Source organism: Paroedura picta, chromosome 2 (genome assembly GCF_049243985.1).
Source record: "Paroedura picta isolate Pp20150507F chromosome 2, Ppicta_v3.0, whole genome shotgun sequence".
In the NCBI taxonomy this organism is placed as follows: domain Eukaryota; kingdom Metazoa; phylum Chordata; class Lepidosauria; order Squamata; family Gekkonidae; genus Paroedura; species Paroedura picta.
The window spans coordinates 71,830,968-71,852,249 of record NC_135370.1 but is presented as its reverse complement, the minus strand read 5'-3'; the positions used below and the strand labels follow the sequence as shown (position 1 = coordinate 71,852,249).

The following is a 21,282-nucleotide window of genomic DNA, read 5'->3' as shown; positions in this document are numbered from 1 at the left end:
CACAGTACTCCAGGTGTGGTCTGACCAGTGCCGTATACAATGGGACTATGACATCTTGTGATTTTGATGTGATGCCTCTGTTGATACAGCCCAAAATGGCATTTGCCTTTTTTACCGCTGCATCACACTGCCTGCTCATGTTTAGTTTACAATCCACAAGTACCCCAAGGTCTCGTTCACACACAGTGCTACCTAGAAGCGTATCCCCCATCCAATAGGCATGCTTTTCATTTTTCTGACCCAGATGCAGAACTTTACACTTATCTTTATTAAATTGCATCTTGTTCTCATTTGCCCATTTTTCCATTGTGTTCAGATCTCGTTGAACTCTGTCTCTATCTTCCGGAGAATTTGCCAGTCCTCCCAATTTGGTGTCATCGGCAAACTTGATGAGTAGTCCCTCCACCCCCTCATCTAGATCATTAATAAATATGTTAAAAAGTACCGGGCCGAGCACCGAACCCTGAGGTACCCCGCTACTCACCTCTCTCCAGTCTGATGAAACACCATTGACAACAACTCTTTGAGTGCGGTTCTCTAACCAATTCCCTATCCACCTAACGATCTGAAAATCCAGTTTGCAGTCCTTCAACTTATCCATCAGAACATCATGGGGAACCTTGTCAAAAGCTTTACTAAAATCCAAGTAAATGACATCAACCAAATTTCCCCGATCCAGCAAACCTGTTACTTGGTCAAAAAAGGAAACTAGGTTGGTCTGGCAGGACCTGTTGGAGACAAATCCATGCTGACTTCCTTGGATTACCAAATTGTCCTCCAGATGTTTGCAGATCGCTCCCTTTAATATCTGCTCCATTATCTTCCCCACAACAGAGGTCAGACTCACTGGTCTGTAGTTTCCCGGGTCATCCTTCCTCCCTTTTTTGAAGATCGGAATAACGTTTGCTCTTTTCCAGTCCTCCGGGACATCTCCTGTCCTTAAAGACGTTCCGAAGATGATGGACAAGGGCTGTGCAAGTTCTCTGGAAAGTTCTTTGAGTACTCTCGGGTGCATTTCATCTGGACCAGGGGATTTGAACTCATCCAGTGCAGCTAAATGCCTCTCGACCACCTCTCTATCCATGTTAACCTGCCACCCAGACACTATCCTTTGGCTACAGCCATCTCTAGATGTGCCTAAACACTTTGACCTGTGGGAAAAAACAGATGTAAAATAGGCACTAAGCCTTTCTGCTTTCTCTGCATCTTCCGTTAGAGTTTGTCCATCCGCACCCAACAGCGGGCCTATTGCCTCCTTTACTTTACGTTTGCTCCTCACGTAACTGAAAAATCTTTTCTTGTTACAATGGGCTTCCCTGGCCAATCTTAGCTCACTCTCAGCTTTGGCCTTTCTGATGATTGATCTACAGTGCCTAGTAACCTGTAGGTACTCTTCTTTAGAGCTCTGTCCTTCCCTCCATTTCCTGAACATTTTCCTTTTCTTTCTTAGTTCCTCTTGAAGTTCTCTGTTCATCCAAATAGGCTTCTTAGAGCTCCTGCAGTGTTTTTGTATTTCTGGAATAGTCATTGATTGAGCATGCAATAGCTCTTGTTTGAGTAGCGCCCACCCTTCACATGCTCCCTTCCCTTCCAGCATTCTCGTCCATGGTATGACACTCATCATGTCTCTGAGTTTATTAAAGTTTGCCCTACGAAAATCCAACATCCGCGTCTGGCTACAAGCTTCCTTGGTTCCCCGTCTCAAAAAGAATTCTATGAGGACATGGTCACTTCCCCCTAGGGTCCCCACCTCCTTCATCTCATCCACCAACTCTTGCCTGTTGGTCAGTATTAAGTCCAGTATGGCTGAACCTCTTGTGGGTTCATCTACCATTTGATAAATGAAATTGTCAGCCAGGCAGGTCAGAAACTTGCATGACTGAGGACGCTTCGCAGAGTTTGTTTCCCAGCACACATCTGGGAAATTGAAGTCACCCATGATGACAAGGTCCTGCCGTTTGGATATTTTCTCAAGCTGCTCACAAAGTGCAGCATCCACATCCTCTCGTTGGTCAGGCGGTCGGTAGCAGACACCAACCACCACACTGTTTGTTTTCCCCTCGCTTATTTTCACCCAGATGCTTTCCACTGTAGATATGCTCTCCTTCACTAGAATTTCCTGACAGGTAAGCCCTTTCTTCACATACAGTGCCACTCCTCCACCTCTTCGATCTATTCTGTTTTTTCTGAACAGTTCATATCCATCCACCATTACATTCCAGTCATGAGAATCATTCCACCAAGTTTCTGTGATGCCTACTAGATCATACCTTTCCATCAGCATGAGAAGTTCCAGCTCTTCCTTTTTATTGCCCATGCTTCGGGCGTTAGTATAAAGACATCTGAATCCTTTTACTTTTGGTTCCCTATGAGCTGGCCTTGCCGGTTGGGCTGCCTCCGATAGTTTTCCTTCCATACACTCCCTATGTTGATCGTCTCCTTCCCCTAGTGGTTTTAGTTTAAAGCTCTCCTGATGAATCTCCCCAGGTTCCTGCCAAACACATTCTTCCCCAGTTTCGATAAGTGCAGTCCATCAGGTGCTAGTAGGCCTTCCTCAAGAAAGCCTATCCCATGGTCCCAGAAACCAAATCTCTCCTGCCGGCACCAACTACGCAGCCAGTGATTCACCTCCATTATCTTCCTCTCCCGATGCATTCCTCTTCCCTTGACAGGCAAGATTGAAGAGAATACCACTTGTGCCCCCATTTGCTTGAGCTTCCTCCCCAGATCTTGATAGTCTTTTTTAATAGGAGCGATGGTATTCAGGGACATGTCATTCGTTCCCACATGGACCATCACAAATGGGTAGCGATCCGTAGATTTGAGGAGTTTGGGCAGCCTTTCTGAAACATCTTTAATTTTCGCCCCTGGCAAGCAACACACCTCTCGGGTTAGGGGGTCGGGCCCAGCCACATGGCGATCCATTCCTCTTAGCAGGGAGTCTCCAATTACCAGTACTCTCCTTTTTTTTTTCTTCTCAACTCCATTTCCTTCTGTCCCCGTGGCCTCTTTCCTTTGTCTTAGAGTTTGTTTTGGGACCTCTTCCCTTGTTGACCCTTGCACCTCCTCTGCAAGGGCCTGAAATCTATTCTGGAGCTCCAAAGGCCCCGAGAACTGTCTCGCCCTTCGCCGTTCAGTCTTTTTCCGAACTGCCTGCAGAGGCTCCCTATTGTGGTCAATCTCCTTGTCCTCTTCAGGACTGGTTGTATTCTCTTTATTCTCTTTATTCCATGTTGCAGAGCTCTGGACTACGAACTCCTCCCCTTTCTTACTTTGGGTCAGAGTAATAATTCTGTTTTCTAGTGCCCTAATCTTTTCCTCCAAAAGTCTTACCAGCTTACACTTGGGGCAGCTGTAGTCCATCTTGTCTTCTGGGAGGAAGGCAATCATGTCACACTCACTGCAGATGATGGGATGAGTGTCCTGAAGGTCCATTGTAATATCTAGGCAGTGGAAGTACTAGGGAAATATAATCTACTGATATAATCTATTGATTCTAATTGCTCAGCCAAGAACCCCAGGCTCGCGCCTCTGGTGAGGAGTAGCCATTTTTAAGCCTCCCAACAATTACCCAGCAATCACCTCACCCAGGCAGAACAATAGCCTCACCTGGTCAGCAGCAACTCTCCCAAGTAGCTCTCTCCACGTGCTCTCAGTTGTCTGAGCTCTCAACATCTAGAAAACAAAGATCATGGCATCCGGCCCTCTCAATTCCTGGCAAATAGATGGGGAAGAAATGCAGATTGTGACAGATTTTATTTTTCTGGGCTCCAAGATCACTGCAGATGGGGACCGCAGCAAAGAAATTTCCTCCTGGGGAGGAAAGCTATGGTAAATCTAGACAGCATCCTAAAAAGCAGAGACATCACCCTGCCAACAAAAGTGCATCTAGTCAAGACTATGGTCTTCCCAGTTGCAATGTATGGCTGTGAAAGTTGGACCATAAGGAAGGCCGAGCGTCAAAGAATTGAGGCTTTTGAACTCTGGTGCTGGAGAAGACTCTTGCGAGTCCCTTGGACTGCAAGGCGAACAAACCGGACAGTCCTAGAGGAGATCAGTCCTGCCTGCTCCTTAGAAGGCCAGATCCTGAAGATGAAACTCAAATACTTTGGCCACTTCATGAGAAGGAAGGACTCCCTGGAGAAGAGCCTAATGCTGGGAGCGATCGAGGGCAAAATAATAAGGGGACAACAGAGAATGAGGTGGCTGGATGGAGTTACTGAAGCAGTAGGTGCAAAATTAAATGGACTCTGGGGAATGGTAGAGGACAGGAAGGCCTGGAGGATCATTATCCATGGGGTCGCTATGGGTTGGACACGACTTCGCACCTAACAATAACAACAAAATGTATTGGGGATTTTATGAGTTGGGTTGTTTTATTTTATTGTAAACCGCTGTGAATCTTCTAGAGCGGCGGTATATAAGTTAAAATATAAAATAAATAAATATATAAATAAGAGGTGACTAATACTGAAAAATATTAAGAGGGTTAAACTTGGTTATATTTGCTTTGAAAGCCTCTCTCTTCCCTTCTCTTAAGTGAAGACTTCACTTGTATAATCCAAATAAGTTAGTACCAAACCACAATAAGAACTCTGTAGCTCTGTAGCTTGCAAAAGGGAGAATGACCCACAGGTTTACTGTTTTAAAAAATGTAACAAAGTTCTTAGCACTTTGGCCATACCTGAGGAGTGTCAGCTACATCTATGCAGTGTGGTTTGCTGGTAGATTATCATCAAATATTGCCACCCAATGGGCAAGGGAAGGAATACACCTTTGTTTTAAGTATGAAATAGCTACTTTTCTGTAACCAAACTCCTACATGACACTTAAAGCCTTTTTTTTGGGGGGGGGGAGTGTACACATGGCATATAATTCTGAATGCCTCTTCATGAACTGAATTTCTGAATCAACTGATGGCCATGCATGAATATTGATTTACATCAACATCTCAGCTTTTCTGCTTTTGGCAGTGCATGTGTGGGGCTGCACATCAAGACAAGAGATGAAAACAAGAGTTGCTTACCTGTAATTGTTGTTCCTCTACATCTTGTGTGCATTTCCTCCCACCTACCCTGCTTGAGCCCTCTTGGGATTTTGGTGACTGTTTATTGCAATTTCAGGGCTTGTAGCAGTGTTGGGAAACAGGAGGGTAGGTGCTCTGCCCCTAGGTTGTGTGTTCGACAGGTGGGAAATTCCATGCATGTGCAGGCGCCCTGGATGGGCAGGCGCCCTGTAGCAAAGCTTTACTATAGAAGAGTTCTCCGTGGCTGGCCTGTGCAGGCGCAGTCCCAGATCCTCTGGGCCAGATGAATTGCATCCAAGGAGCAGGCTTTTATTTCGATTACTGTATATACCCGTGTATAAGCCGAGGAGAGCTTTTTCAGTGTGAAAAAAGGTGCTGAAAAACTTGGCTTATACATGAGGATATAGGATAATTACAAAGAATTTTTAGCTAAACATCTGGAAGACGTTTCTGACAGAGTGGTCCCTCAGTGGTACAGGCTTAGAGTGGTTTCTCAGTGGAACAGGATTCCTCGGGAGGTGGTGGATTCTTCTTCTTTAGAAGTTTTTAAGCAGAGGCTAGGCAGTCATCTGACAGAAATGCTGATTTTATAAATTTAGGCAGATTGTGAGTGGGTGGTCGGGAAGGGATATCCCGGTGTTTATCTCTTGTGGCCCTTCCTTGCATACCCAGGGAATTGCCAATTGCTGTTGTGGGATGGTAGGCGAATTTCCTCCTGGCCAGGCTGAATTTTGGAGATTTTTGGTGGGGGGGGGGCAGGAAATTGGGGTCAGTGTGGGTAGTTGTGAATTCCTGCATTGTCCAGGGGGTTGGACTAGATGACCCTGGAGGTCCCTTCCAACTGTATGATTCAATGATTCTATCTTTCTATTTGTTTTGCAGCCAGAGGACCTTGAAGCTTCTACTTCCCACATTTTCAAGGTGAAGAGCTTCAAGAAAGTGAAACCATGTGGGATATGTCGACAGGCCATTACCCGGGAGGGTAGTACTTGCCGAGGTGAGTGAAGCTAGGCCTAGAGGAGATGACATGGGCAAATAAAGTTAGGAAGCCAAACATTACTTGTTTTCTGGGCAAGGAGAGGAGACTTATTTGGGTAGGGAACTAACTGTGGAAGTACATGGGGCAGAACTTGCTTCATAATAAGTAAGCTTGGCTCTCCTCAGCCAAGTGGGGGAAGCAACATGATCAGGCTGAAGCAATCTCTGCATGTGCAGATGTCATGCTTATCACTGAGGGGAGATACCCTCAGATTGTTGTCAAAATTAAGGTTTTCCTCAGATCGCCCCGAGAATTTTTAGAACAGTAATCTTAGTTGATCTTGTGTTTTCTTGTGTGAAATGAAGAATAGTGGTCACCCCATTTCATGCTTCTTCAAGGTAACTGGTGCATTTACTGCAACATACACATACACTTATGTTCTGCCTATCTGTAGCATCTGTTCATTCATTAGAGAGGTTTTCTTTCATATCTGCACGGGGCCAGAAACATGAGGGAGTAGGGTGAACGTTGCAGAGAGGATACAAATCACACATTGTAGAAAGTTTACAAATAGGGCAAATAATCACTTGTAGCCCATTATACACTGCTGGGGAAGGAAGATGAAATAGCATGCCTTTGCTGTAAAACCTTTTGTCTTGCTTCGTTGCAGTTCATGCTGTTTCCAACACGGTTTCATTTAGTTGCAGTTTATTAGCTGGCCACAAGATGTCACGCTGAGCACTTCTTATCTCTTTTCAGCAGCCCTGGCTGGGTGAGCTTGAGGCTCTGCCTAGTCTTTAATCTTGGAGTGGGGAAGTGCCCAGGGAAGTAATATCCTGGTGACCCTCCTAGATTAAGGTGACCAGATTGTCCCACGTTTGGAGGGACATCTGGGGGTACTTGGCAAATTGTACTTATGTTGCAAGTAAATATATATATATATATATATTACAATACTATTTTTTCATTCTATTCGTTCTATGAAAATGTTTATTGCTCCATATAGACCAAATTTTTAATCAAGACCCCCCCCCCCCCCGGACAATGGTGTCCCACTTTACCAATGTTAAAATCTGGTCACCTTATTCTAGATCTGCCTTCAGTTTTCCTGATCTTTGCCAAGAAGTGCTGAACTTGGTGTGAATGGGACACATAGTTCACCTGTGACAAATTGACCTGAACAGACTTGGAGATGACTGGAAGTGAATCTTTCCCTTTTTTAAAGGCCAGAAAATCTAGTGGCAGGATTAAAACTGCATGATTTTGTCATCCTGCTTTGGTGATGTTTCTTCATGGGAAGGAAACCATGCAAAGAACTGCAGTGCCATGTTAATTAGACATTTTGTGTGTGTGAGTCAATGAAATATGAGGCACAATGAGAGAGTGAGAGAGAGAGAGAGAACGTGCCATTGTATTCTGAAAGACAGAAAATTGTGGCATGATGTCAACTGGGAACTGAGACATCCTGGTGACACCTGCAAGATATTGCAAGCAAGAGAATGGGATGCACCTTAAGTCGAAACAAATCATCCCTGGAGTTTCCCCGCCAACTTAAGAAGGAAGCTCTTGCTCAACTGTACTTGTCCACTGCCTTATCCTTTTGTCTTATATAATGGAATGGGGGAATGGCACAGATCTGTATGTGATATTATGTGTAGCTTACATGCTAAACTATGTATAGATCCCAGTTATGTGTACACATTGATTCATATGAGTACACATAGACAATGCAGCAAAATAATTTTCTCCTCCGATCCATTCATTCTTTAGCTGTGATTCCCACCAAATTTATTCCAGGGTTTCCACTTCTTTGGGCCCCCTGGGAGGCTGGCAACCCAAGAGAGGGCCTTTTCAGTTGTGGCCCCAAAATCGAACTCTTCCACCATGTATATTAATCCATCTCCTTCCATCACTGTATCCTACTGGGGGATGAAGACCTTTCTTTTGGCATTCCCTCAGTGACCTGTTATTTCTGCCCTTTGTCTTATTGTTGTTTTAAAACATATTGTTTTATCTGAATTTCTTTCCTTTTAATTTATGGCCATTTTTTTGTACATAACATCCAAATTCAAACAAAACATTTAATTAGGCCAGCAAAGTAAGCCTATTGGACAGTCCACTTCAGCCCAGAAACCAAGAGTCAGGTTGAGAAGTGAATGAGAAACTCAGGAAATGCTCTTTGGAAGGAAATCAAAATTTAAATCACCATCCCGGCAATTACCTTAATTTGTGAGGGTCATCTCAAAGCCATGTGAAACTTTGTGGGTGAATACCAATTTTCTGTCAACCACAGACAGAGTGAATAAACTATGTGTGCAAGTCCTTAGGTTCTAGCTAAATGATACATGTACTGCGAGCTGAGTCAGGAGTGCTTCAACCTGGCTCACAGTCCCAGGAACTTTAGGGAACTCACCTGATAAAACTCCATTGCTGCTGGGGGGCTTGTGGGTGTTGAGACAGGGAGGAGGGGCTTCAGGCTTCCATCTGGTTCAGTTTTTCTGAGCAGAAATGGCAAAGGGGGCTGTTTGCTCTTCCCTGGGCTCAATGTGTCCCTGGGTTATGTGATTATGGAATCACAGAGCTTGAGAAACATGCAAACAAGCCCACCCCTGTAGCTGTTCCAGTTTGGGAAAACAGCTTGTTTGTTTGGGTTTCTGCATTTAGTTTTTAAATATAATTCCATATTATTTCACACGGCTTGACACTGCATTGGTAATTATGGTTGTTTTCTTTATAGCACAGTGTGTTGACCATGGCCTTAAGGTACTTTATTTTTTAAAAAAATCTAGAGCAGGAGATATGTGAATCGAAGTTTGTTTTCATGCATCTATTGCCTAAGATGAATTACTGGTATAAATTGGATGCATATCTGGATATGGACATGGCTTGTCTGCGCTGTGTTGCTTTCGGTGGATGACTGAATGTGCATTTGTTCATGCCTAGCTATCAAGAATCATTTTAAGGTGCAAATAGAGCTGAATTCAGGCATAGATGAAAATAATTCCACACAGAAGTATGAAGTCTGGGAATTTACACATTGTTCACTCTGCAAATTGCAAAGAAAGCATCATAGAATTGGAGATTTCTTCACATCTGTCTCATCAAGCACAGCTGTACAACACTGAATGTAAAAGTGTCCAGAGTAATTTAGGTGATTTGGCAGTCACAGTAGATGCAGAATATCACTCAGAGCTGCTTCCTATGAAAACATAGGGAAATGTTAACATGTCACATTTTTATAGTATTTGGGAAGTAGAGTTTTGAGGTAAACAGTACATGGTCAACATAACAACTGCATGTTATAGATACTACAAATGAGCATGGATACCACTTGTAGCATGGTGTTGTGGTTAAAGTGGCAAACTAGGATCTGGAAGACCCTGCAGCTATGTGAGTGAGTTACTCCACATTGGCTTCCAAATGGAATTACATTTTTTGGAGCATCTTGTTTCCCCGTTTTTCAATAAGTCTAGCTGCTGAGTTTGGAGAAGAGATTTCCCCTGGCAGAGGGGCCAAGCATGAATCATATGTATGTGAGACAAAGAAGTTTGCCTAGGAGCCTCTGGGCTAACAGGTTTTAGCCAGGCCACTGAATCAGCAATACAATGGGGTAGGGGAGAAGGAGGAGAGCAATTGCTGAGTTAGGCAGTACCTGTGATTCTCAACCTATAGTGAAGGACAAGCCAAAGGGGGGGGGGTCCAAGATGGAGTCAGTCCCTAGCAGTGTCTTGACATGTTTTTAAAGGGTCTGGCTTTGGTAAGGTAAAGGTATCCCCTGTGCAAGCACCAAGTCATGTCTGATCCTCGGGGTGACTCCCTCTAGCGTTTTCTTGGCTGACTCAATATGGGGTGGTTTGCCAGTGCCTTCCCCAGTCATTACTGTTTTACCCTCCCCCCCCCCAGCAAGCTGGGTACGCATTTTACCGACCTCGGAAGGATGGAAGGCTGAGTCAACCTTGAGCCGCTGCTGGGATCGAACTCCCAGCCTCATGGTCAGAGTTTCAGAAAGCATGCAGCTGCCTTACCACCGTGCACCAGAAGCCTAGATTATTGAGCAATACTACTGGTTGTGGAAAGACAGGTTGCCAACCTGTGTGGCAGGGGTTCTGCCATACTCAACACCTGAGTGTTCACACAATTCTCCCTTTGGACTGATTTGTCCTGAACCGGAGGCTTTTCAGCTCCTGTTGACTTCCCTTATCTCCTATTGGCTTAGTTTAAAAGCTGCACTGACACCATTTTGATATTAGTCACCTGGAGTCTCTTTTGTATAAGTTTGGCTTTCCCAGAAAATTCCCCAGTGCCTAACAAATCAAAACCCTTTCTCCTGGCAGCACTTTGTACTAGAAGCCTCCCTCCACACGATCTACAGAGGTATTCTTGGAACAAGAGCTGTTGCCCAAGGAAGGAGTCCCTTCTAAGGGAACACGTCCCTTCTCCTCAGACTGATGCTGTCTGACCTCTTACTCTCCATAACAGCAGAAGAGCGGTGATCACAGGAACGGAACGGCTCAAGTAAATCTCTGAGGGTCTCTTCCCCAGCCCTCCCTCTCTCTCTGCCTCAGCTTCTCTGGTTCAGCAACCCTAGCTTCAAGGGAGCAAACCTACTCCGTGAGAGTGACGAGCTCCATGCAGTAAGCACACCCCCATGATTTCCAGCCAGTGAATAGATAATCATACATGTTTTACACTTCCACAACACTTTGGATAGCCCCGTACTGGTTACTGGTTTAAAGGACTCAAACACCACAGGAATAAGTTGGCAGAGTTGGGTGCCTTAATGTCTGTTTCTTTGTTGTTGTTAGGTGCGAAGTCGTGTCTGACCCATCGTGACCCCATGGACAATGATCCTCCAGGCCTTCCTGTCCTCTATCATTCCCCGGAGTCTATTTAAGTTCGCACCGACTGCTTCAGTGACTCCATCCAGCCACCTCATTCTCTGTTGTCCCCTTCTTCTTTTGCCTTTAATCGCTCCCAGCATCAGGCTCTTCTCCAAGGCCTGTTTCTAGGCAATGAGATATTTGTTACGTAATTTTCAGGATTCAAACTTTGGCCAGATTAGGCTTTTTCATCTGATAGGGCTGATTAAATTATATATGGGATGGAGAGAGTTGACAAAAAGGAACTTTTTCCCCTCTCCCAAAATATTAGAACTCAAGGGTATCCAATGAAGCTGATGGGCAGCAGGTTCAAGATGGATGGGAAATACTTCTTTTAAACCCTGTTTAAAATGTGAAATTCACTGCCAGAGGATGTAATGAAGGCCACAAGAATAGGCAACTTTAAAAGGGGATAGATATATTCATAGAGGATAAGTGTATCAGAGAGCCTCTTGTGGCGCAGAGTGGTAAGGCAGCAGACATGCAGTCTGAAAGCTCTGCCCATGAGGCTGGGAGTTCGATTCCAGCAGCCGGCTCAAGGTTGATCCAGCCTTCCATCCTTCCGAGGTCGGTAAAATGAGTACCCAGCTTGCTGGGGGGTAAACGGTAATGACTGGGGAAGGCACTGGCAAACCACCCCGTATTGAATCTGCCAAGAAAATGCTAGAGGGCGTCAACCCAAGCGTCAGACATGACTGGGTGCTTGCACAGGGGATACCTTTACCTTTACCTTAAGTGTATCAGTGGCTACTAGCCAAGGTGAATAAGGGGAATGTCCAAATTTAGAGGCACTTAACTTAATCCAAGAGCAAGAAGGCAACATTAGGAGAAGGTCATAGGCTCAATGTCCTGTTGATAGTCCTCTAGTGCAGCGGTTCTCAACCTGGGGGTCATGACTCCCTGAGGGATCATTTGGCCTTTCCTGGGGGGTCGTGGTGATGGCGCCATGGTGCTGGCTACCTCTGCAGCCGCTCTATGCCCCCTGCAGCAAGAACAGCAGTGTCGTCTGTGCACGCGTGTTGCCGTGCGCGCGCATGTGCACTGCCGCACCACGTAAGCGTACATGCTGCCGCCACCCTGCCCCTGTTGTAGGGGTCATGGGGCGATGGCAGTTGAGAACAGCTGCTCTAGTGGGACTGTTAGGCCACTATGTGAGACAAGATGCTGAACTAGATGGTCTATTGGTCTGATCCAGTAGCGATCTTCTTATCCTTAGAGTGGATTGTTCTGTATTTCATTTTGGCAAGTACTCTAAGATGGTGAATGTTATACAATATGTTAATTCGCATCTAAGCTCTTCCCTAAAGATAGTTAACATTTATTGCTTAAATTTTAACCTTCACTCAAGGACAAATATGTAGTACCTCTTAGCTTTTGTCTGGATTTTCTTTATGCAATCCAGGGTTACTACATTTTTATTCAACATTTTATCTTATTGTTTTATTGATTTTTATGTTGTAAACTGCCTGATTTTATAGAGAGCTGTTGTACTTTAATATTTTTGAACAAATACAAAGAACTCCCAGTTACCTACCCAGCTATTGCTTCATTGCAAGGAATATTGGGCACACTTTGGAATTTCCAGGAAGCTCCAAGTTATCACATGTGAAATGGCCCCAAAGATGTAGGACAAGCAGTCAGTCTGATGCTACCTGAACCCATATGCACATTCCTGAGTCAGATTTAAAGTTGAAGCAATGAATATTTAAGGTCTGGCAGCATTTTCAGTAAAGACTTGGGATGTGAATTAGCCTACTGTATTTCATGAACATATGCCTCTCATTTAGTAGCATCTCAAAATAAACATCACCTCTAGAGCATACTATAATTGTATTTGCTTAGGGTGTTGTTGCCACCTTTGAAATGCTAATTGAGTGAACATGTAGTACAACACACCATTCTCTTTCTCCACCATTTTGGGACCTTTGAAATTTGCTGTAACTACCCTGTTTTAGACTGAATCAGGATAGCATGTTTTTCCCTATTTTCCTATTCCCTTCCTAGTTTTTCCGATGAAATAAGTTATTTTAGCCTTGTATTTGTTATATACAGGAAAACTCATAGCTAGGGCTAATAACAGCATCCAGTGGTAAAGTAGTTTTTCTAGAGCCCTGCTCCCAACCTCACCAAATATTGTCTTTTTTAAAAAGCTCCTTTTCACCCTGTAAAACCAGGAGGAATTTTCTTGCAAGTTGTGGCATCATTTCTTAGGGTCAGATTAAACAGTTGGAGTCTGAGGGTTATTTTTAACAGTTTGATAACAACAAAGATGTCTGGGGAAGGAGGTTGTATGTTTGGGAAATAAAATAAATAAATAAATCACCAAGCAAATAAAGGAACAGTTCCTTTTGCCTTAGTCTCTGTACTTCACTCCCCCCTTAGGAATTATATGCATGATCATAATTAAAAAGTATTAAGTGGGTAAAGAAATGGCTGAGGGCCTTCACATATTCTCTGGAATTGGTGAGCCCACCACAGCATTTAGAACATTTTGAAAATAAGTAATCATATAATGAGCAACTCATGTCTGTACAGACTCTGGCTTCATACTAACTGTGGACAAGCATCATTTTATTGGGTCATGATAATCACCATTCTACATTCAATGGGCTGTTTGGTCCACATTCAACCACGTCCACCATTGAAATCCCATTACTGTGCAGGACAGAAATACATTAACTACATTAGCTCTTTTCTCACTACTGTGCATTAATAAAGAAAGAATTATAAACATGGAAATAAAGGACCTTGGGGGAGGGAAATGGGAGTTCATCTGACAGCCTGAGCATGAATGACTACTGAATGTTTTTGTTCTAGAGTAATTTGTGCATGCGCATTTATCATGCGACCTCATGGGAGTTGCAGTTCTTTTCACATTTCATTTAAATTAACAATTTTAATCATTTTTACTCTGAGCATAATCAAGGGATGTGTTTTGCATGTGGTGACTACACTAACATGTAAATTGTCTTAAAGCATCCTGACAGGCAGGCAGTGAATCCAAGGCAGATCATTTAGGTGATTCTTCCTGCTGTGCAGTCCCAAACAGGGCAAATTGTGAGATCCGTGCCTGACAATGTTCTGATCCAGCCATGACCCTGCTTGGAGACTGGTTTCACCTCCTGTGCAGGTGCAAAAGTGATCACAAGAGCTAAATGTGTATCTTAATCTGCCATAGCCACTGAACCATTGGAAAACTGCCAAACTCAGTTCTTATGCTGGGCATTGATTAGTGAGAGCAAGTTGATCCAAAATTGAACAGGGTATGGTGGTTGAACAAGTTACATTCTTCTGATGAATAAGGTTCTTGCAAGGTTCTCAGGGCATTTTCACATGATTTCTAAATATTCCTGAACTGGGCTGATTGACAACATAACAGTCACTCACACAATTTGCTCACCAAAAGCACAATGGTTGCACAAAGTGCCGCTCAGTAATTTCTGGAGAATGCCAAACAATTACTGTAATGACATTTGAGCTGGAAAAAAAATCTATACTTAACAGATTTATTTAAAATTAGACATGTTTGTTTCTCATTTTCATATATTGCTTTGCTTGGCTGCTGTTAAGAATCGCTGCACAGTACTCCAAACCCAGAAGGTGCAGGAATTGTTTCAGGATATTGATAGTGCAAGCAAAGAAATCTGACAGAAGATTTTTACAGGGATACATTCTTCTCTTGCACGTGGCGCAATAACACCTACACGTGTTCCGGAAGGAGTGGGGTGGTCCAAATCAATCCCCAGCAGTTCACACTCTCTGACACAGCTGATAGAGATCGGGTGGAAGTTACTGGGCAGCAACGTGTGCTGATGTGTTCAGCCAAGTTCTTTTTATCAGACCTGGTCAGGTGCACAGTTTGCTTTCCGATGTCTCAGACAGGGTGGAAATGCTTATTGAGACTTCAACAATGCCCGCTTCCTGTGTTCTCTGAGGCAGGAAACAACTAAAGAGGCAGAGAATGCCTGAGGGCTGATTAAGCCAACGGTTTCTGCTTGGAAATCTAGGCTGTTTAAAGGTCCTCTCCAACCTGTTATGTTTCTGTAATGCGATTACTGCATGTCCAGTTCTTGTGAGCAGCAATAGCCCCCTTCCAACTACGCAGGAAGCTCAAAAAAGGCCTATAATTTTCAAGTACATATCTTTAAATAGCTGTTCCCCACGGTTGAAGTCCCACTTAAGATGTAGGAGGTCCTCATCTTCTTTTGGGCCCCTCCACACAGGGTTAAACAAGACAGGATACATGAGATTTGAGGTCAGGCTTTTTAAAGCTTCAAAATAACTGTGTGGTGCTGCTAATTTGCTTGGGAATATTCCTTTGGGGAAAAAAGTTGCTCACCCTTTTCTCCCTGCTGTTTCCCAAATCTGAATCTACTCCCTTCCCTGAAGGACTGTCAGTGTCACAAGCAAGCAAGCAAGCAAACAACAACAAAAAGAGTTCAGGTGTGGTATCTGTCTTTTTTATTGGCAGAGCTAGCTTTTGGGGGTAGATTTGTATCATGGAAATGGCATGGTAGGAACCAGTTAAATGAATTCTGTCCCTATCACAAAATTCTCATTGAAATTAGTAGCCCAAGGAGGTTGCTTTGTAATTAGAAACTAAAACATAAAAGTCTGTGACCTCTGTCATGGATGGCCTATGTTGTGTCCAATAGAATTCTGGAATTCTATAGTTACAAGAGGGGATCCTAGGGACTTGGTGGGGTTGTCAAAATTCCATTCCCCCTGCTTGCCATCAGCCCTTGGCTTTTCATATCACATCTCAGTCTCAGTCTTCCAGTGCACTTCCAATGGCTCACTTCCAGTGCAACTTTCAGCTTGCCTTATCTCATATATTGCCTCCAAAGTAAACTGTTGTCTCTTGTCACAAATATTTGAAGGTGGCCAACAATAAAAGTTAAAGCATCCCCAACTAAAACCAAAGATAAAATAAAAGTAAAGGTAAAGGGATCCCCTGTGCAAGCACTGGGTCATGCCTGACCCTTGGGGTGATGCCCTTCAGCGTTTTCATGGCAGACTCAATACGGGGTGGTTTGCCAGTGCCTTCCCCAGTCATTACCGTTTACCCCCCAGCAAGCTGGGTACTCATTTTACCGACCTCGGAAGGATGGAAGGCTGGGTCAACCTCGAGTCAGCTGCTGGGATTGAACTCTGAGCCTCATGGGCAGAGCTTCAGACTGCATGTCTGCTGCCTTACCACTCTGCGCCACAAGAGGCTCTTAAAGATAAAATAGCAGGTCCCAAATCCTGTCCCTTTGAAAGATACCTGCCATTCAAGCTCCCTCAAAAGCCCTGTTAAGGCTGAGACTCTATTGAAGGACAATGGCTCCCCCCAAGTTAAGAGCTGGATTATACATGAAGGTTCACTGCTAGATTTCTCATTACCTGAGGAATGTGAAAGCTATGTTATTTTCAGGTGACTGGTGTATGAAAAGCACCTGATGGTTGTATCACACTTACATTGCTAATCTACACATGCACATGGTCACTGAGTGCTGGTGTAGAGCTATGAAGGCCTCAATTAAAATCTTGCCTGTGCTACAAACTCAAGAGGCAACTGGGTGTAGGGGTTAGGAGCGCAGACTTCCAATCTGGTGAGCTGGATTTGATTCCCCATTCCACCACATGCAGCCAGCTGGGTGACCTTGGGCTCGCCACAGCACTGATAAAGCTGTTCTGACCGAGCAGTGATATCAGGGCTCTCTCAGCGTTGCCTACCTCACAGGGTGTCTGATGTGGGGAGAGGTGATTGTAAGCTGCTTTAAGACTCCTTTGGGTAGAGAAAAAGCAGCATATAAGAACCAATTCTTCTTTTTCTTCTATGGCCTTATGCAAGATATTCATTTTCAACCTTAGTACCTCCTCTAACTGAAGTATGACCTACATTACATGAATGTTGTAAAGATCACAACGTCCACAAAATGTTTGGAACTCTCAAAGTGCTCTTTAAATGGTATTACTGTTATTCAATGTCATCTAATAGTAAACATGCAAGTAAGAGGCAGCCTTTAGTGGCTCTGCTGGAAAACGGGGTTTTGAATCTAGCCTTTAACAGCCCAGATCAAACATTGTGTCTGTTAAACAGCGCTGGCTTCGTATATTTTGCATGTTTGTGCCTTGTCTCATGTGATCCCTAAATAGCATTTGTTACTTCCTGGTCTGTTTCAGAGCTAATAGCTGCTTGCTTTATTTGCAAACATTTCAAAGTCATTAAATGCATTACAAGGGACTGGATTGCATCAGAAATGAGAAGTTAATTTGAGTAAACTATTAACAAATATGGATGTTTGTGGAGAAATTCTCAGATGCTTATAATTCCAGAGTTTCTTTTTCTTCTCCCAGGAGGCCATAATGGTCCATTTCCAGATAAGAATGATAAGATTTTTGCCAAACTAAAAGGCTGCAGAAAACAGCACATTTAATTGAGGATAAATGGAATCCAAAAGGAATGAAGCTGCTTCTTTTAGCAACTTTTCTTCCCTTGGCCTTTTGGACTGCAGCACTTCTGGGAATTTGGACAACCTTTTGGCAGTCATCCAGCTATTTGGATTTTGTGAACCTATCAACACGCTCCAATTTGAGTGCCTCTTGGGTACATAGCCTTGGATGTTAGATACAGGCTATAATATTGCAGCACAAACACAGGGTAGGCTTTGCTCCACTGAGTCGGCAGTGTTGCCAGTGTCTGCTAAAGTGACAGCCAAACCAGATGTGATGTGTTGCAGGAGTCCTGTGAATGGATAACCCAGCATCCCCCCCCCTTAAATAGGAAATGCCCAGGTTAGGTCAGGATTGCAGGATGGAAGAAGAGCAGGGGTTTAAACCTACCCTTCCATGCTTTTATGCCCACCTGAATTGCCTTCCCAGTCTTGCTGTCTACACCACTGGGGAAAACTAATAGGTCACGTTTGAGTGCAAGCTTAAAGTTACTGTGGCTTAGTTTCTTTACCTCCTTTCTGTTTGCAATTCTTTGTGTCCATTGAATAGGTATTCCTCCACTGTGTAGAGTCCATGTTCCTCTGGTGCTAGTGCTTTCTGCTGAAGGAACATTGGTGTCTTTGAAGCAGCCCAAAAGTGCCTAGCATGAAAGGAGCATGTTCCACAGTGACAGTCCATCTTAGCAATGAACATAGAGGAGACCTAGTGGAAGGCAGGTAAAGGATCCAAGCCTATACATATTTCCATGTTAGTGTTAATTAGCTACAATGCCCAGGGAGCAAATTGCAGGTTATAATATTGGAACCCAATTGGTCTCTGCAGCAAGTGCTAAATTGTGTCTCTCAGCCCTAAAGGGTCAAACTCCATTTATTTATTTGGGGCATTTTGCTTGTCTCCCCAGTGGAAACTTGTTATCTATTTACAATCATACAATTGGATATGTTTACAACTTTATAGTGAAAAGAGATGAAAAAGAACTCCGCACTGAGGCACACAATTCATACAACTATATGGGACTGGGATTGTGCTCATTCTTGCCAGGAATCTAGGAAGTAAAGATCTTAAAACCTTTCACTATGTTTCTGTAGACAAACCATCTGTCTTTGGTGGAGGGAAGTCCCTGTTAGTCAGAGGAGTGAAATTTCTCTAGTGTTAGATTATGAGAGTGTAAGAACAACTCCTTCATGGAGCCCTCACTCAGCTAAACATTTTAAGTGGCAAGATCTTATTAACTCTGGGTAATTGTCATTTCACAAGGGCTGCCTTGCCTGCAGTCTGGTCTTGTCTATTTGCTAGCTAAAACTCTCCGTATGGTTGCAGTCTTGAAGGAACTAACTGTTCAGAGCCCTGGTGGATAGGCACTTTGTTGGGCATGTTTAGCAGACCACTTTCTGTCATGTCCTGCTTCTGCCCCAAGGGCCATTTTCCCAGCTCTGTTGCCATTTGTCCATAAGGGACAGTTGCCGACACAGCCATAGCAGCTCCAGCATAAGGAATGACTGCAGCTTGACACAAGAGCGTTTCAGCTTTGTGCTGGTTTTGAGATTTGTATACCGCTTTCTTGGCTTTTTGAGCTGGTCCTAGGCTTGGTATATTTGTGAAATAGAAGTTGGAGGAGGGAAAGGAATAAAAAACAAACATGGTAGACACAGCTACTGAGCAACTGGATTTAGATTGGCTTTGAAGGATTATCCATAGGCTTCTTTGTTGTGCTAGTACTCTCCTGCAAATTTAATCTTCAGCTGATAGAGCAGCTGGATTTTTAAAAATTCAATTATACAGAATCATACTCCCATAACTGTATTTTGTCAGTGTTCTGCATATGCTCAAGAAAAGAAAAGAACAGCAAATCTAAGGCTGCAATCCTGTCATTCTACTTAATAGAACTCTGACAGGTGACCATGTCAATAATGAAAGCAGCTTGCCTCTCCTTATTTGGGGAACTCCCCAACTGACAGAAACTATAACTTTGAAAATTAACCCTGAAGGTGGGGGAGGCACCTAAACCATAGCCTGATGATGATAATGGTTCTCCAAGAACACAGAATGTATAAAGCCATTTGAGTGTCAATGAAATCAGTGTGCTCAAGATCCTGATAATTAAGAAAATCCTGGAGGGGCGGAATCTTTTGTGCTGCCTGGTTGAATTTCCGTATTCATAGAATCATATAATCATAGAGTTGGAAGGGGCCATACAGGCCATCTAGTCCAACCCCCTGCTCAACGCAGGACTAGCCCTAAGCATCCTAAAGCATCCAAGAAAAGTGTGTATACAACCTTTGCTTGAAGACTTCCAGTGAGGGGGAGCTCACCACCTCCTTAGGCAGCCTATTCCACTGCTGAACTACTCTGACTGTGAAAAACTTTTTCCTGATATCTAGCCTATATCGTTGTACTTGAAGTTTAAACCCATTACTGCGTGTCCTCCTCTGCAGCCAGCAGAAACAGCATCCTGCCCTCCTCCAAGTGACAACCTTTCAAATACTTAAAGAGGGCTATCATGTCCCCTCTCAACCTCCTTTTCTCCAGGCTGAACATTCCCAAGTCCCTCAACCTATCTTCATAGGGCTTGGTCCCTTGGCCCCAGATCATCTTCGTCGCTCTCCTCTGTACCCTTTCAATTTTATCGACGTCCTTCTTGAAGTGAGGCCTCCAGAACTGCACACAGTACTCCAGGTGTGGTCTGACCAGTGCCGTATACAATGGGACTATGACATCTTGTGATTTTGATGTGATGCCCCTGTTGATACAGCCCAAAATGGCATTTGCCTTTTTTACCGCTGCATCACACTGCCTGCTCATGTTTAGTTTACAGTCCACAAGTACCCCAAGATCTCGTTCACACACAGTGCTACCTAGAAGCATATCCCCCATCCAGTAGGCATGCTTTTCATTTTTCTGACCCAGATGCAGAACTTTACACTTATCTTTATTAAATTGCATCTTGTTCTCATTTGCCCATTTTTCCATTGCGTTCAGATCTCGTTGAACTCTGTCTCTATCTTCCGGAGTATTTGCCAGTCCTCCCAATTTGGTGTCATCTGCAAACTTGATGAGTAGTCCCTCCACCCCCTCATCTAGATCATTAATAAATATGTTAAAAAGTACCGGGCCGAGCACCGAGCCCAGAGGTACTCACCTCTCTCCAGTCTGATGAAACACCATTGACAACAACTCTTTGAGTGCGGTTCTCTAACCAATTCCCTATCCACCTAACTATCTGAAAATCCAGATTGCAGTCCTTCAACTTATTCATCAGAACATCATGGGGAACCTTGTCAAAAGCTTTACTAAAATCCAAGTAAATGACATCAACCGAATTTCCCCGATCCAGCAAACCTGTTACTTGGTCAAAAAAGGAAACCAGGTTGGTCTGGCAGGACCTGTTGGAGACAAATCCATGCTGACTTCCTTGGATCACCAAATTGTCCTCCAGATGTTTGCAGATCGCTCCCTTTAATATCTGCTCCATTATCCTCCCCACAACAGAGGTCAGACTCACTGGTCTGTAGTTTCCGGGTCATCCTTCCTCCCTTTTTTGAAGATCGGAATAACATTTGCTCTCTTCCAGTCCTCTGGGACATCTCCAGTCCTTAAAGAGGTTCCGAAGATGATGGACAAGGGCTGTGCAAGTTCTCTGGAAAGTTCTTTGAGTACTCTCGGGTGCATTTCATCCGGACCAGGGGATTTGAACTCATCCAGTGCAGCTAAATGCCTCTCGACAACCTCTCTATCCATGTTAACCTGCCACCCAGACACTGTCCTTTGGCTATGGCCATCTCTAGATGTGCCTAAACACTTTGACCTGTGGGAAAAAACAGATGTAAAATAGGCACTAAGCCTTTCTGCTTTCTCTGCATCTTCCGTTAAAGTTTGTCCATCCGCACCCAACAGTGGGCCTATTGCCTCCTTCACTTTACGTTTGCTCCTCACATAGCTGAAAAATCTTTTCTTGTTAC

General features: G+C 43.9%; 1 protein-coding gene across 12 annotated transcripts in view; it reads left to right on the top strand.

Annotated features, from left to right (window-relative positions):
• The window catches only part of TNS1 (tensin 1), a 388,444-nt gene that overhangs the window by 106,929 nt on the left and 260,233 nt on the right, over positions 1-21,282 (top strand). For all 12 annotated transcript variants that reach the window (XM_077320625.1, XM_077320620.1, XM_077320624.1 and 9 more), the window contains exon 2: positions 5,909-6,023. In XM_077320625.1, the coding sequence (XP_077176740.1) occupies positions 5,909-6,023 (115 nt within the window). The remainder of the gene's footprint in view (positions 1-5,908; positions 6,024-21,282) is intronic.